General features: G+C 40.1%; 1 protein-coding gene and 1 long non-coding RNA gene across 3 annotated transcripts in view; one reads left to right on the top strand and one right to left on the bottom strand.

The window, feature by feature from the left end:
• The window catches only part of KLHL4 (kelch like family member 4), a 71693-nt gene that overhangs the window by 31032 nt on the left and 27038 nt on the right, over positions 1-13623 (top strand). The window contains exons 1-2 of one of the 2 annotated variants that reach the window (XM_064426489.1): positions 3464-3679; positions 4354-4768. The exons of the other annotated variant lie outside the window; for it this stretch is intronic. Coding sequence (XP_064282559.1) covers positions 3652-3679; positions 4354-4768 — 443 coding nt within the window. The 5' untranslated portion in view covers positions 3464-3651. Of the gene's footprint in view, positions 1-3463; positions 3680-4353; positions 4769-13623 lie in introns of those variants that run through there. 2 annotated transcript variants of the gene reach the window in all.
• Positions 4763-13623, bottom strand: part of LOC135304251 (uncharacterized) — a 92643-nt gene continuing 83782 nt past the window's right edge. The window contains exons 2-3 of the long non-coding RNA XR_010365687.1: positions 7775-7821; positions 4763-4915 (exon numbers count right to left, since the gene is read on the bottom strand). This is a non-coding gene — a long non-coding RNA (uncharacterized LOC135304251). The remainder of the gene's footprint in view (positions 4916-7774; positions 7822-13623) is intronic.

The following is a 13623-nucleotide window of genomic DNA, read 5'->3' as shown; positions in this document are numbered from 1 at the left end:
TGCGTTTAAATGTGTCAACACCTTCCCTAAAGTGGATCATCTCTCCTGCCTCCTTCAGTGGCGAGTATGGGAAGCCACTGACTGTCTTAAACTGATTTGTGGCTGTGACAGTCAAAGTTTTCTTTGAAAAGAAAGCAGGAGCTTTCCTGCAGATTTTAAATAGAGCTATTTGTTTTGGGTTTTGTCCTGTTCCTTTCCCCTCAGCTCTGCCTCCTGAATGCTGCTGCTGTGCTCTGCAGATGTTTCCTGGCCTATCTCTTGCACAAAGGATGGACTAATGGCAGTTCTTTCTAGCATTATTTTTCAAAACAGGGTAATAAAAATATTCAACTTCTTGTTCTCTGTGTCTGGCCTGGTCTGCAGTGGAAGTGCTGAGTACACAAAGTGTGCAGACCCTGTGGAACACAGCTTGGGCACAGAGGGAACAGGTTTTAAATAGGGCTTGGTTTAATAATCAACAATCAGTGCACATGTGAATTTATTGTGCTGTTCTCCCAATGCAAACTCTGTAAACAATATTGATATGAGTAATTATTTTGACTTTCTAAATAATGTAATATAATAGATAAAAAATGTCTTCAAAAATATGAGAAAACATTATTCACTTTTTGTGCTTTTTGGTTGTCTCATTCAGCCTATGCAGATTTTTGCCTATTTGACTCAGTTACCTGGAACTGGGGAGCTCTGCTCCAAAGCTATCCTTGACTTTAATAAAAAATTCAAATTTTTTTATTGTCCATCTCATATCCAGCAAAGAACTACTCCCCATCCTCAGTGGGTCTCACTTTCCCTGAGGAAGGAGATGCCACAGCCTCTCTTGGCAGCCTCCTCCCACCTCCCTGATCACCCTCACAGGCAGAAAGATTTTCTGACCACAGAAAGTTTTTCTGACATCTCCTCAGCTTTTGCCCTGGCCCAACACGTGCCTGCTGCCCCCAGTGCTGTCTGTGGCTGCTCAGGAGCTGCCTGGTTCTGTCTCTGCTCTCCCATCAGGTACCTCCAGGCAGCACCAAAATGCCCCTGAGCCTTTTCTTCATGAGGTTGAACAAATCCTGCTGCAGCTGCCTCCCCTCATCCATCATGTGCTCAGCTGCCTGACCCTCTTGGTGGCCCTGGCTGGACTGGCTGTGGTCCTAGAAAATCCTGTTCTTTGGAGATTTCCAGCCATGAGGGGAAAAATAATGCTGTTATTTGGTTATTCATCTTAATGAGACCAAAGGCCTTAAATTAGGGATAGCAATAACTGAAAAATCTTACATCTTGTCTCTTTTCTCATTTAGAAGGTTGAACCCAATCAGAGATACACCTAAAAGTGTGTGAGAGATGCAGAAAGAAATCACCCACAAGTAAACACTCATTGCATTCAGGGTCAAGAGAACTAATTTTCTCACCAGAAGAAAAATGTAAATGGTGAAAAGCAGGTGCATGGCATAAAGCTCCTCCAGGGTTATACATATATATGCCACACTTCCAATAATTTCAGGCCTGAAATTTTGGGTTATCAAATCACTTCTGTTGACCTGGTACAGCACACTGAAATTTTAGCCAGAGCACTAACAAGCTCTGTAAAAAAATAATCTCCTTATGCCCCATGTGAAACATATCCTGTGCTGACTCAAGCTGACTTTCTGAGCAAGATGGTCTCTTCAGCAAACATCCAGTTTGACTGTTTTAATTTTAGCTAAATTCACTATATCTGCTAAAACCTGTACTGAGTTAGCAGGAACAGGAGTAATTCACAAGCAGGAGTGCTGCTTGTACATTCCCCAGTAAAATGCAAGGAATATGCTTTTGATGATATCTCAGAGCAAAGGATGACTTCAGCAAAAGAGATTTAAGGGAAGAAAACCGACAGAAGCTTTGTGACATGGAGGAAAATTATGGATTAAATGTATCAGAGCTGTTGCTAAGAGGAGCTGACAGAGCTGCTGAGATAGCTCAATGACCTGATTAAAGAAACCGTGTTCTCTGTCCACCTCTACAAGATTTCATCATAAATTATTTCATTAACTTGTTATATAGAGACTCCCTCCCTAAAATAGATGTCAAATTGCCATGTAGGCAATCCTCAGGAATATATAGAGATACCACTGAGTCTCATTACTTGTGTGAAATTGAAAAGAAAAACATCCTTAGGTGTGCAGGCTGAAACTGAGAAGTCAAGAAACATTATATTGAATAGATGCTTCAATATTGAAACACAGTATTGAATATTGAATATTATATACCTGTAATGCTAGAAAAAATACTTGAAACACTTGGGTCTTCAGAAAGTTTTTGATTGCTGTAAAAGGTTGTCAATAAAGTGTGATAACATCTTAAATTGACTTCTGGATATACAATAATCTCTTGCTCAGTGCCCAGCCTTTTCACTGATCCACTCACTGTCTATAAATCTTTTAATATCCCTGAAGTTTGGTAGCAGCTTCTTTATCAGCTCATATCCTCAATAAACTTGAACTCCCTTACTAAATGTACTTTAAGGCCTTTTTACACCTTCTTCTTAACGTAACCTATTAGAAGTTGAATAAGTTTTCTAGCTTCTCTCTATTCCTAGAACTTCTCAAAGGAAATCTTGTTAATGTAAATTTAATTGCAACAGCTCAGCCTCAGTGTTCTCTATAGCAACAAATATGCATTGGCTGCGTCTGTCAAACCTTCCCTCAGCTCCTTCCTTTCTGCCTTTTATGGCCAAGCCTTTCACACAGGTTTTCTTTTGTACAAAGTCTTTCCCTCTATGGATCTAGACAGGAAAAGATCTTTCAATTATTTTGATGAGTTCTTCACTCATCCTTTAATTTCTCTCACATGCATCCAGCCCATGATGCTGCATATCCTTTGCTTGAATACCATGAATAGGACAGGGGCAGGAGAGCCCAGAATAAAAACTGGAAATTTGTTAGGCTCTCATTTTGCTTTTCCTTCTTCTTTTGGTTCTATTAACTTCACATTTCCTTGCTTGTATTATATGAAGTCCAAAAGATTGATAAGCAAATTTTATTTGAAGGGTCAATGTCCCATCATAGAATTTTGGTAAAGAAAAGAAGAAAAACTCATAGAAAAGAGAAAAATGAAATTATTGTCAGAAGGTCTGAGAGGAGAGGTGTGTTAGAGAGGGATCCTCTCTGAATCATGTTCTACTGACTTTGTGTTACAGCTTTTGCTATTTCTGCACACTGCTTACAGTTGGACAGACCATCAGTAGCCAACCTGGAAGAATATAACATCAAAAAAATCCAGTCCATTCATTCCTTTTCAATTTGCACATGAAAACATTCTGTGTACATTATTTCAAACCACACAGGGGACAGTTCTCACAGCCCTGCCTGGCAACCAGGGGATGGGAATGAAAACATCTCCTCTATTAAATCTGCTGAAAACGCGTTACAGCACACGCTATCAAAAGAAAGAAAAGAAAGGTGTTTTCAAAAAAAAAAACCCCACGAGTGTTTCACTGTCCGTGAGAAATCAAGAGCAGGATGGGAAAGGCTGTTTACACAGGCACTTAGCCAGGAAACTGTGCTTGCCACAGATCCCGTCATTCAGGGAGCACATCTCCGATTTCCCTGAGCTCCCTCCCTCTCTTCTCCTAGCCCTGAATTATATGGAGAAACCCATCCGTAGGTGAGAAAACACAGCCAGTCCTGCACCATGCACTCAAACGCTGCCTCTCCTTTAGGTAAGTGCTACCACACCGAGGCCATTTGTAGGAATGTTACACAGCAAGACAAACAAACGCGGAGCCTTAAGGAGACGCGGGAGCTGCGGGAGAGTTTCCCAGCGAATCGCCACCAAAATCCAGCCTGGAAGCATCCTCTCTAAACCCGCCGTGAAAAGCGGCATTGCTAATTAGCAGGCTCGATGGAGAACGCCGTGAGATAGCTAGAAAGTCTTGTCACTTGATTTGTGCATGCTTCCCTGCATCTTAAGTCGCAGCCCGGGCTCCCTGAGGATCATGTGAGGCTGGGTTATATATTGGGAGCCGCGCTGGAGAGCTGGGAGTGTGTAAGCCCGGCAGCTGGGGAGTGTTATGGTTGCTGCTTTCCTGTGCTAAGCTGATTTACTTGTTTAAGGTCTGACCTCATCATCCTGTCAGTATGGATTCCCACCTATACAGCTAACAGCAGCTCAGCATCGCCTGCGAGAGCTCGCGGTGCATCCATCAGCAGGGAGAGGGGGAGAGCCACCGGTGTTTGTTCTTCTGTTGCCTTTCCTTAAGAAGAGGAGTTGAAAGAAGAGATAACAAAGAATCCATTTCCTTCCTGAAAGAATAGGCTTTTGTCCTTTTTTTTTTTTTTCTTTCTTTTTTTTTTTTTTTTTTTTTTTTCATTCTCCCTGGAAAAACCATGTCAGTCTCTGGAAAGAAAGAGTTTGACGTGAAGCAGATCCTGAGGCTCCGCTGGAGGTGGTTCAGCCACCCCTCGCAGGGCTCCGCCGGCTCCGGGGGCTGCCACCAGCAGGAAGGCTACGAGCACAGGGGCACCCCGGTGCAGAGCAGGCTGAAGAGCCACTCTCGGGACAGAAATGGGCTGAAGAAGAACAGCAGCCCCGTGCACCACAACATCCTGGCCCCCGTGCCCGGGCCAACGCCGGGGCACCACCGCTCCATCCACAGCTGGCACCAGCAGAGCCTCATCGAGCAGCTGCGCCCCAGCCAGGAGAGCCCCAAAGCCAGCACCGAGCAGAACTCCGGCAAAGAAGAGTCAAGTAAAGCCACACAGGAGCTGCAGATGATCACAGAGCAAAATGCAGATGAATCTGCAGAGAGGTAGGAGTTTTAGAGTCTGCGCTTGGGAAGCCAGACTTGCTCCCAAGTTGTTCCCTAGAACTGTCTTTGTTTTCAGGCAGAGTTCCTGACTGCATTCGTCTCACTTTATGTCTGTGCACACCCACACTCAGAGGAGAAGGAACACTCCTGCATCAGAAAAATGAACAGAAACATTGTCATTAAATTGTGATCTTTGCTTAAGGTACATCATTCCATAACTCTTCCATATGCATACAATCTGCCAGTTTGTCAGATTTGCTCTATCAACATTCACAGCATATCAATTCCTTCTCTTGATTTATTGTGTGTGAGTGCAATGAAAAAAAGGAGCCTCCTGACATCCTGTCCTCATTCTGACTTTGTCAATGGGTGCAACTTTGACAAATGGGAGCTGCTGGAGGTGCATGGGCTCCGTGGTTGCCATTGATCTCTCAAATCCCTCACTGATTTTCTTTTACTGTCTTCCTGGCAAGTAAAATTAACCTTGAACTAAGTGGAAAGGGAGCATCATTCATTGCTTTTTTAAAGGTTTGTCTGAAATCCCAGTACTTTCACAGCTTATTTAGTAGGCTAAGACAGATATTTTCTGCAAGGTCAGGTGAAAAAACATTACAGCTAGCTATGAGACCTGAAAGGTGTAAGCACAAAGGAAGAGCTATTTTTAAGTTGTGAATAACAAAGAATACAATGTTAATACCACTTATTTAGTTAAGGTTTTTTTATGTTTTCTCTTTCAAAACTCATGTCAGTATTTTTAGCTTATCCAGCAACATTTTTACCCCACCTTTCCCCACCTTGGACTTAAATCAAACATTTATGATATGATTGTTTGCATTGTTTGATGAGATTGCTATCAATCTTTGGACATGATTTAAACGTATTACGTTGCATTTAAATACAAATTTATCTCACTTGAAGTTACAGTTCTCTCAGTAAAAACCAAGCTGACAGCTTGCATATTTTTAGCAGTTATTAATTTTCAAGTTGTGCATCTGCTGTGGGGAACATCTGCAGATGGAGCAGCAAAAACTGCATTCCAAAATGTCACTTGGAAACCAGTCCCAGTAGTCAGTAGGTACCAGATAAAATCAGGACAGAATAAAAGCACTGGGGAAGGGCTGTGGGAGTTCTGTTGTTTCCAAGGGCGCTGGTTTGGAATGGGGAAGCAGCAGACCCTTAGTACAATAGTCCAAATGATAGTACAAATTTCCTGAAAAAAAACCCATGATTTTAGACACATCTTAGAAGGAAGATTGATTTAATTCGAAGAAAAATAAGGAACACTTAGTCATCTAAATAAGATTCTACACCATGTGAAGAAGGAGGTAAAAAAACCCCTTATCAGTTCAGTTTGGAGGTAATAAACCACTGCCTTCTAAAATAAGATGTGACATTTTCTCCAGCTATAAATATAAAGTTTCTGCAAAGACCTCCTGAAGTTCTGTACCTACATATCCATTCCAATTTAAGTTCTGCTCTTGAGCTGTTTAAAGTTGCAGCTTTTAGGATAGTTTTGGAACTGCATATATCATATATTGCTATAGTCAAATAAGTGGGTTTTTAAAGATTTCAGTAAAAGCCATCATTGCATGCTGTAGATTAAAGTCTATTTTAACATACGTCTTCAAAAGCTGCATTGGTAATTGATTTTTTTATAAAGTGATTAATGGCTATGAGTTTCTCTAGAATTAAAATTTATTTCAAGAAAATAAAACTGATGATTAAGGACAACATAGCTCAAATATCTTAAATATATGTCAACAGAAATCATTAAGTAAAGCTCTGTTTCCTTTCCCTACAGCATCCAGCACAGGTCATGCATTAATTAATACATTAATTGGTTGGGTAGAAATGAGATACTGAGAAGAAATAAGGAGAAGCAGCCTTATACCTACATCTAGGATGTAGATATCAACAGCTGGATATATTTTCATCTCTCCAAAACAATGTCTCATATTTAAAATCGTGCCTTTACATCACTCCTGGTCCCTTTTTCCTTTAGAAGTTCCAGATAGTCCAAATCAATGGTAATCAATGGGCTCTGCTGGTGATTAACACACAAAAATCAGGTTTTTGCAGGTCCCCTGAGCCCACGTTCTCATACTGCCAAAGCCACCACAGCAGGGGCTGTGCAGGTATTTCAAATGTCAATTGAGCAAATTTCACATCCACATCTGAGGACACCAAAGATAAATTTGCCTTTTAGACCACAAAAGCTCTGCACCTTCAAAGCAGCTCTCTCTCAACCAGTGGATTTTCCTCTTCCTGGAGAAATCCCATTTTTAGGTGGATCTAAAGCAGGACTCTGCTGAGCATCACATGGACATCCAAAATAGTAGAAAAGGGAGAGAATCTGGCTAACACCTCAACCCTGAGCAGAACATAAAAGCAGAGTTTCTACTAAGAGTTTAATGCTTCCCATGGAAAACTTTGGAAATGTAAAAACAATGTTCTGAATTTCTTCAGAAAAACTTGAGCTTTCTTTCTCTCAAACCTCAGGACTGGATGCTGCCAGTGCTGGACAGAGAGCACCCTGGGGTTTGATGAAATAGGGGCTAGTTACTGAGGAGGAAAGTTAAATAATAAAGTACCAAACATGATCGTCAATACTCATATTTCTTCTTTCTTCAACCTTTTGGTATTCTTGTCCCCCGATAAAATAGTGCAAGACTTAAAGAAACCCTTCTGGTCCACCTTGCTCCTGAATTATATCCCATGACAAGTGACAAAGTAAATGAGGCTCAAGTGATTAAAACTCATTAGTTTTGTTCTAATCATAACCAGTTAATGGGTGGTCAACCAATACATTTTGGGCCATAAATAAATGGCTTATTGGCACGAGGGTAAGGAAAGCCTCTCAGCATCCAGGGGACTGCCTGGTCCAGTGCTGCTCAGGGAACCTGCTCAAACAGCCTTCTAGGGCCTTGACCTCCTCTAAGATCCTTATGGAAGTCAGACCTGTAGTTTGGAAAAAAGATAAACAGCAAATAACCTTTATTTACTGACCTCATCTGATTCTCACCAATCTGCTCCTTGAATGAGGACTGGCACCTCTGCATGGGAGAAAAAGAGAAACCAGCTAAAATCTGCATAGCCAATAAGTTATTTGTTCTGTAGAGTGCATTTCCTAGTGCAGCATTTTCTGATGTTGCTGGGGTGGTCATCAAGATAAACCTGTGGAATATGGCCATGCCAAGGAAGGGAAAACACCTTCAGAGATTTCAGGTTTGGCTTAATGAGGGAGCTCTGTAGGGGCCCATGGGAAATAACCTGTGGGTGGCTCAGCAGGCAGGGCTGGGGGAGCTGAGCACTTGAGCTGTTCTGATCTATCTGACATCTCTGATCTGCCCTGCTGGAATCTTGTGAGGTTCAGGCTCCTCTGCCAGGGGACCAGGAAGAATTTCCATTCCTTTCAAAGAAAGTGATGTGGCAGTGATCCAGAGGCAGCACACACTGGGAGGATTTGATTGTTAGATCTTGACAGTCAACAGAAACTTTGTGTGCACCCCATGGACACATCTGTGCACACACAGACTGACAAAGCACTGAAATGTCCTAAAAAGAAAAAAAATATATTGAATTACTTCAACTACTTCCCTTAATAATTTCTGGGCTCACAGATATTGACTTCTCCATGAGAGCACTGTGCCCAGCATTTATTAACATTCTGCCACATTATCACCTCCCTTCCTGCATGCCTGCCAGGTTTGTGATTCCACAAGTGTGCTATTGCAGACCATGTGTGCTGGTTAAGTATTTCCTAGTTGCCCAAAGGCACTGAGATTTCAAGAGTAAATGTAGCATCCGTTCATCATTTTTCTCTTCTGCATCTTTTTTTTCTAATTATGTGGCTGAAAAATTGCTGACAAACTCGAGCTTGGGACAAATTCTAGGAAAAATGTTTTCTAATTTCCCACATGAGACAAAATATATTTCTAATTAATTCTCATAGTATCTTTTGATGTTATAATCCAGTCCTTACTGATGCACAGTAATGGAAACAGATACTTGGGAGGTGCCTCCTCCCAAAGGCAATCCTTTTCTGTGTTGGCTATTTTTGACAGACAGCTATTTTGATAGTTCATCTCAAGACTTGAAAATTCACATTTTTTGGTTCTGGTAGACATATGGAAATAACTATCAAACTATTTTCTTCACTGTCTCTGACAAATATATAAATATATATTTCGGATGTTGTCCTCTGTCTGAGGGTTTTCCCTTGAGTTGTGCTTTTAGCTCCAGTAGCAGACAACAGCCTTGGCTCCCATTACAGTGTGAAATAAAGAAAAACAGGTAATAATTTTCGTAGTGAAAATGGAACTTATGAGTTATCCTGTGAAGCCACTGGTCAAACCAGATTGAGAGGGAAGTTCTGGGTACCCAAATAAACAGTGGAGCACAGGGATGACTGATAATGCATCCCAAGGCAGCAGGGAAAGGGAGAACTGAGATGTGCCCTGGGCAGAGAAGGTGAAAAAGGGCTGCATTCAGGGGGGAACATCACCACTCTGCTTCCCTGTTGTGGGGAAGGATTCAGTTCCATGAACAATCTCAGATGACCGAGGTAAAGTTTAGAAATGACAATTCCTAATCTCACATCATGGCAGTCCTTATTTTTTAAAACAGAGCTACTCCAATTTTATTTTCACTGAATCTCCAGAATTTTGAAAAAAAACTTTCAAAAAATCCTAAGTTTAACAAATAAGTATTTAATAAGTATAAAGAATGCTGGACATGTAGTCAGACAGCATTTCAATCCTTCTGTGACAAAGCTGGACCAACTAGGTGTAGGTGCTTCCTTGTTTGTCTACAGTACAAATTAAGCTCATTAATGCCTTGGTCTTTCCCCATCAGTGTATATATATATATTGTATATATATATATACATACATATATATACACACACACACATTGTATAATATATATGTATATTGTTCTCCTTATTCTTCTTATTGCCACACTTTCCTTCTTGACACCTTCTGCTTGTGTTTGAAAATTGCTGCAATCCTAACGAGCTGCAATTTGTGCAGTCTGCTCCCAGAATTCCTACCCTGTCAGCTCTGATATTTCACTGCTGTCCTGCCTGTGTCCAGCAGGTCTGTCTGGACTTGCAGTCAGGGACAGAGCTGGATGTGCTCCTGTTGGAGTCTGGCAGTTCCAGTGCAGAGCTGGATTCCTTCTGTGTCATCCTGACTCAAATCTGTTCCAATGTCCTCAGTAGTTGTTTTTCTCTTACCAACAATGTGGTGCTGTTGCTCGTGCCTGCCTTGTGATTCATGTGAAACTCCTGCCTGTGTACCAGAGGCCTGTTCCCAAACCATCTGTACACTTTTTGCAGTTATTTGTTCCTAAAACCAACACTTTGCACAAATAAATTCCATCTTGTGTTTATCAGATAATGTCTCCAGCTGGCTGAGCTAGTGCTCAGTTCTGAATTCAGTGATTTATTATTCAGTTCTGATCCAATACCCCACCATACATGCAGCTCTTCTCTGCTTGATCTCCAGTTGTAATATATCATACCAAAGATTTATCCTCATTTTTTCAATTAATTTAGAAAATTTATGAGAAGCTATAGAGGACCTTCAGTGCTAAGTTCCTTAGGAACCAGTTTGATTTACCTTCCTATTTGTCAGTGATCCATTGATAATTTAACAGCAAGATTTCAAACCAGCTTCACCCTTGTTCCAAAAGGGGTTACTGCAGACAGTCCTTGAGGCTGAACTTTCAGAACACACTGAAAAATAAAACTCTCATATTCAAGGCATACATGACAACTATTTATTTTCTGTTCTCCATAATTTCTAGTGAAAGCTGTTAATGAGGCACTTCAGTTTACATTGACATGTTATTCTTGGCAAATTCTTGCTGACTTAAGTTCTATTTCTAAGTGCTTAGAAATAATAATTATATGGATTTTACACTGTGTAATTTGGCAAGAAGTAGCAGCGGGGAAAAGAAACTATGTTTGTGTCTTGTGGAGAATTTTTCAGTTCCTATAGCATTTATAACAATTTAATATCAATTCCAGCATCATGTTTTAAAAAGATGATTTTCTGCAAGCCTGCAATGGACAACCAAAATGCTCCCTTGTTACCTCAGGGACAAGCAAAAACTAATTTTCTTCTAACATTGATCTTTAGCTAAAGGTCAAAATATGAGTTGGAAGTGGATTGTTTAAGATGTTTGTAGCAGATTTGAAAGGGGTCAGAAGTGACATTATTTTATGGAAATTCACTCACAACTGGTTGAAACAGGGTAGCTGGGGGTAAGAAAGAAAATTTGATATCTAATGTTTGCTAAGTGTGGAAAATCTATAAAGTTTTAGTAAGTGGAATCTGATGCAGGATTAAAATCTAAGAGGAAAATCACCTTTTTTTTGTTTCCAGCAGATGATAATTCACAAAGAGAAAAAGGCCTTTTGAGGCCAAGAGCAAATGCACTGAACAGTGACCAATGAATTAATTCTGACTAAACAATGCTGTGACCTCATACAAGAGCTCTTGGTACAGAAATTGGAATTACAATGTCTTAAAGGCATCCTTGGGATGTATTCCCAATCTCACCTTCTGTTATGACATCTTCTGAAGAACTTGAAAAGCAAAAAAATGGGGTATTGAAGTGGGTTGAAACAGTTATTAAAGATGAAAGGAATGAGAAGAATTGTATTTTGAAATTAATTTTATATTCACCCTGTGGAAGGACTGGATATTCAATTTTTTTTTTTTCATAGCTATATAAACAGACTCATATGAAAATTTAAGCAGAAAAGGGGCTCTGGATGTCATCAAGTCTAACCCTGTCTACCCACCAAGAAGTCTATAATGAGAAATAATCTGACTTACTAGAAAACACACAATACTTTACAGGCCTACATTTAACAAGCCTAGCTTTCAAAGATGAATTATTACAGGCAAGGGAAAAAATGTCATTTAATAGTAATTTAACAATCTAGGACAATTCCAGTCATTTCAAAACAATTTTTTTATGATTCAATTATCTTCTCATTTTCACTCCACAGAGCTCGCTCTCAGCAAAGACAGCTGTTAAATGACTTTTTAAAGAGTTATTACTGTTCTTAAAATCACTTCTTAATGTCTCCAGAAAAAGTTAAGGAGATGATTAAACACATGTGCCCAGTGCAGAGCGGTTTTTACAGACCCACTGAGATTATGCAACTGAAAGATCAACAAGAAATGAGATGGTTGGTGAAACATTCTGGGAAAAGGGGGAGAAGGTTTTGCTTGGTTTCAAAGTTAGAGCCCCACAGGATCCTAACAGAAAGAAACTATTTATTTTCACCCTTGGTTTGTGGCTGAATTGTTTACTTCGGAATACTGTACTGAGGAAAACGACTAAAATCCTACACATTTAAAATATAAAGGGATTTGTTTGTTGTAATCAAGCAGCTAAATTTGCCCAGCTAAACTAGACCAGTTTGGTTTAGCTCCTTTTATTCTGCTAGAATAAAATAATTCTCTAATGTATTTAGAGAATGATTATATCAGGCAATTAAATAAGACTGTGGCTTACTTGTTGTGCACCTGTTGGTGTGCAGGGTAAAAGAATTAAAAAATGAAGCTGAAGCACTGTTGGGATTCACAGAAAGAGCTGAAGTATAGGATATAAACGTAAAGAAAATAATCTCTAAAACAAAGTTATAACCCAATTTAACCTCTGTGACAGCAGATTCCCCCTCAGTGACTCCATCAACACAAACACCAGCACTGGAAATTCCCACCCTGCTGTGACAGCAAATCTGCTCCCAGACCACCTCCTTCCCTCCTTTTCCAAGCAAATGCTCAACAGTGAAAACTCAAAGCAAATTAAAATAGCTAGAACAAGACCAGACAGCCTGGCTGTTCACAAAAATTCTGCCCATCCAAGAATTCTTAGCTTGAAACATCTTTGATTTCATTGTAGTAATAGCTTCCATCCTATGTGACAAATCAGGATATTTCACTAAAACCTTTCTGCTGCTCCCAGGGAACAAGAGGATAACTAAAAGTATTTAAAGGAACATCTTGCCTTTATTTCAGGCTTAAATGTGTGCTAGAGCATCTAAATGAATAGAGTTTCAAAGTGTTTTGCCAGGAAATAGGCACTGTACTCTCATGCTGCTTTACAGGATGAAAAGTTTGCCTCATCACATTCTCCACTAGAACCTATTTAGGCCAAAGAAACATTTTTAGTGGAAAGGAGAGCAATGGCTGATACCTGGCCCTTCCTTTAGTTGTGTTGTACATATTTTGAAAACCTTGGGACATGAATCTAGATTTCTTACCTGGATATTAACATTTGATTTAATCAAATTCAAGTGCTCTCAACCTAAATTTTCAGCTTGATGACTAGGATCTGAAAATCAATATATGAGTTATGTCTCAGATCTGTTGCCTGCTCCTTTTATTACCTCAGAGCCATCACCCAACCTCTTGGCATCACAGCTCACTCATGTAAAAGAGCATTTTCCTGGGGACAAACACAAACTGAGCAGGCTTTTTAAACATCCAGATTTACCTTCAGACAGCTTTGCAAAGCAAAGTGGAGTTCATGTACACTATGATTGATCCATTATATTTCAGAGTTGCACAGTTTATCTTCTCATTATACTGACCTCACAGAAATCAAAGTCTGCTGGGACTTCCCATTACAATAATTACAGACCAATACACTTCCAATAAAATATTTTGAACAGCAAACAAAGGCAACACATTTGAGAAAGTGGACAGCCACCTCCACCCTCTGCCATGCTTCAGTTTATCTGATAAGTTACGAGTCAAGAGGAAGGGAGGAATTCTGACAAGAAATGAACATTTTCAAACCCTGTTCATTTTAATAGAGGGTGGGAAAATGAA

This window comes from Passer domesticus, chromosome 7 (assembly GCF_036417665.1).
Source record: "Passer domesticus isolate bPasDom1 chromosome 7, bPasDom1.hap1, whole genome shotgun sequence".
NCBI lineage: Eukaryota > Metazoa > Chordata > Aves > Passeriformes > Passeridae > Passer > Passer domesticus.
The sequence above is the reverse complement of the archived record's forward strand: the minus strand, read 5'-3'. Positions and strand labels throughout refer to the sequence as shown.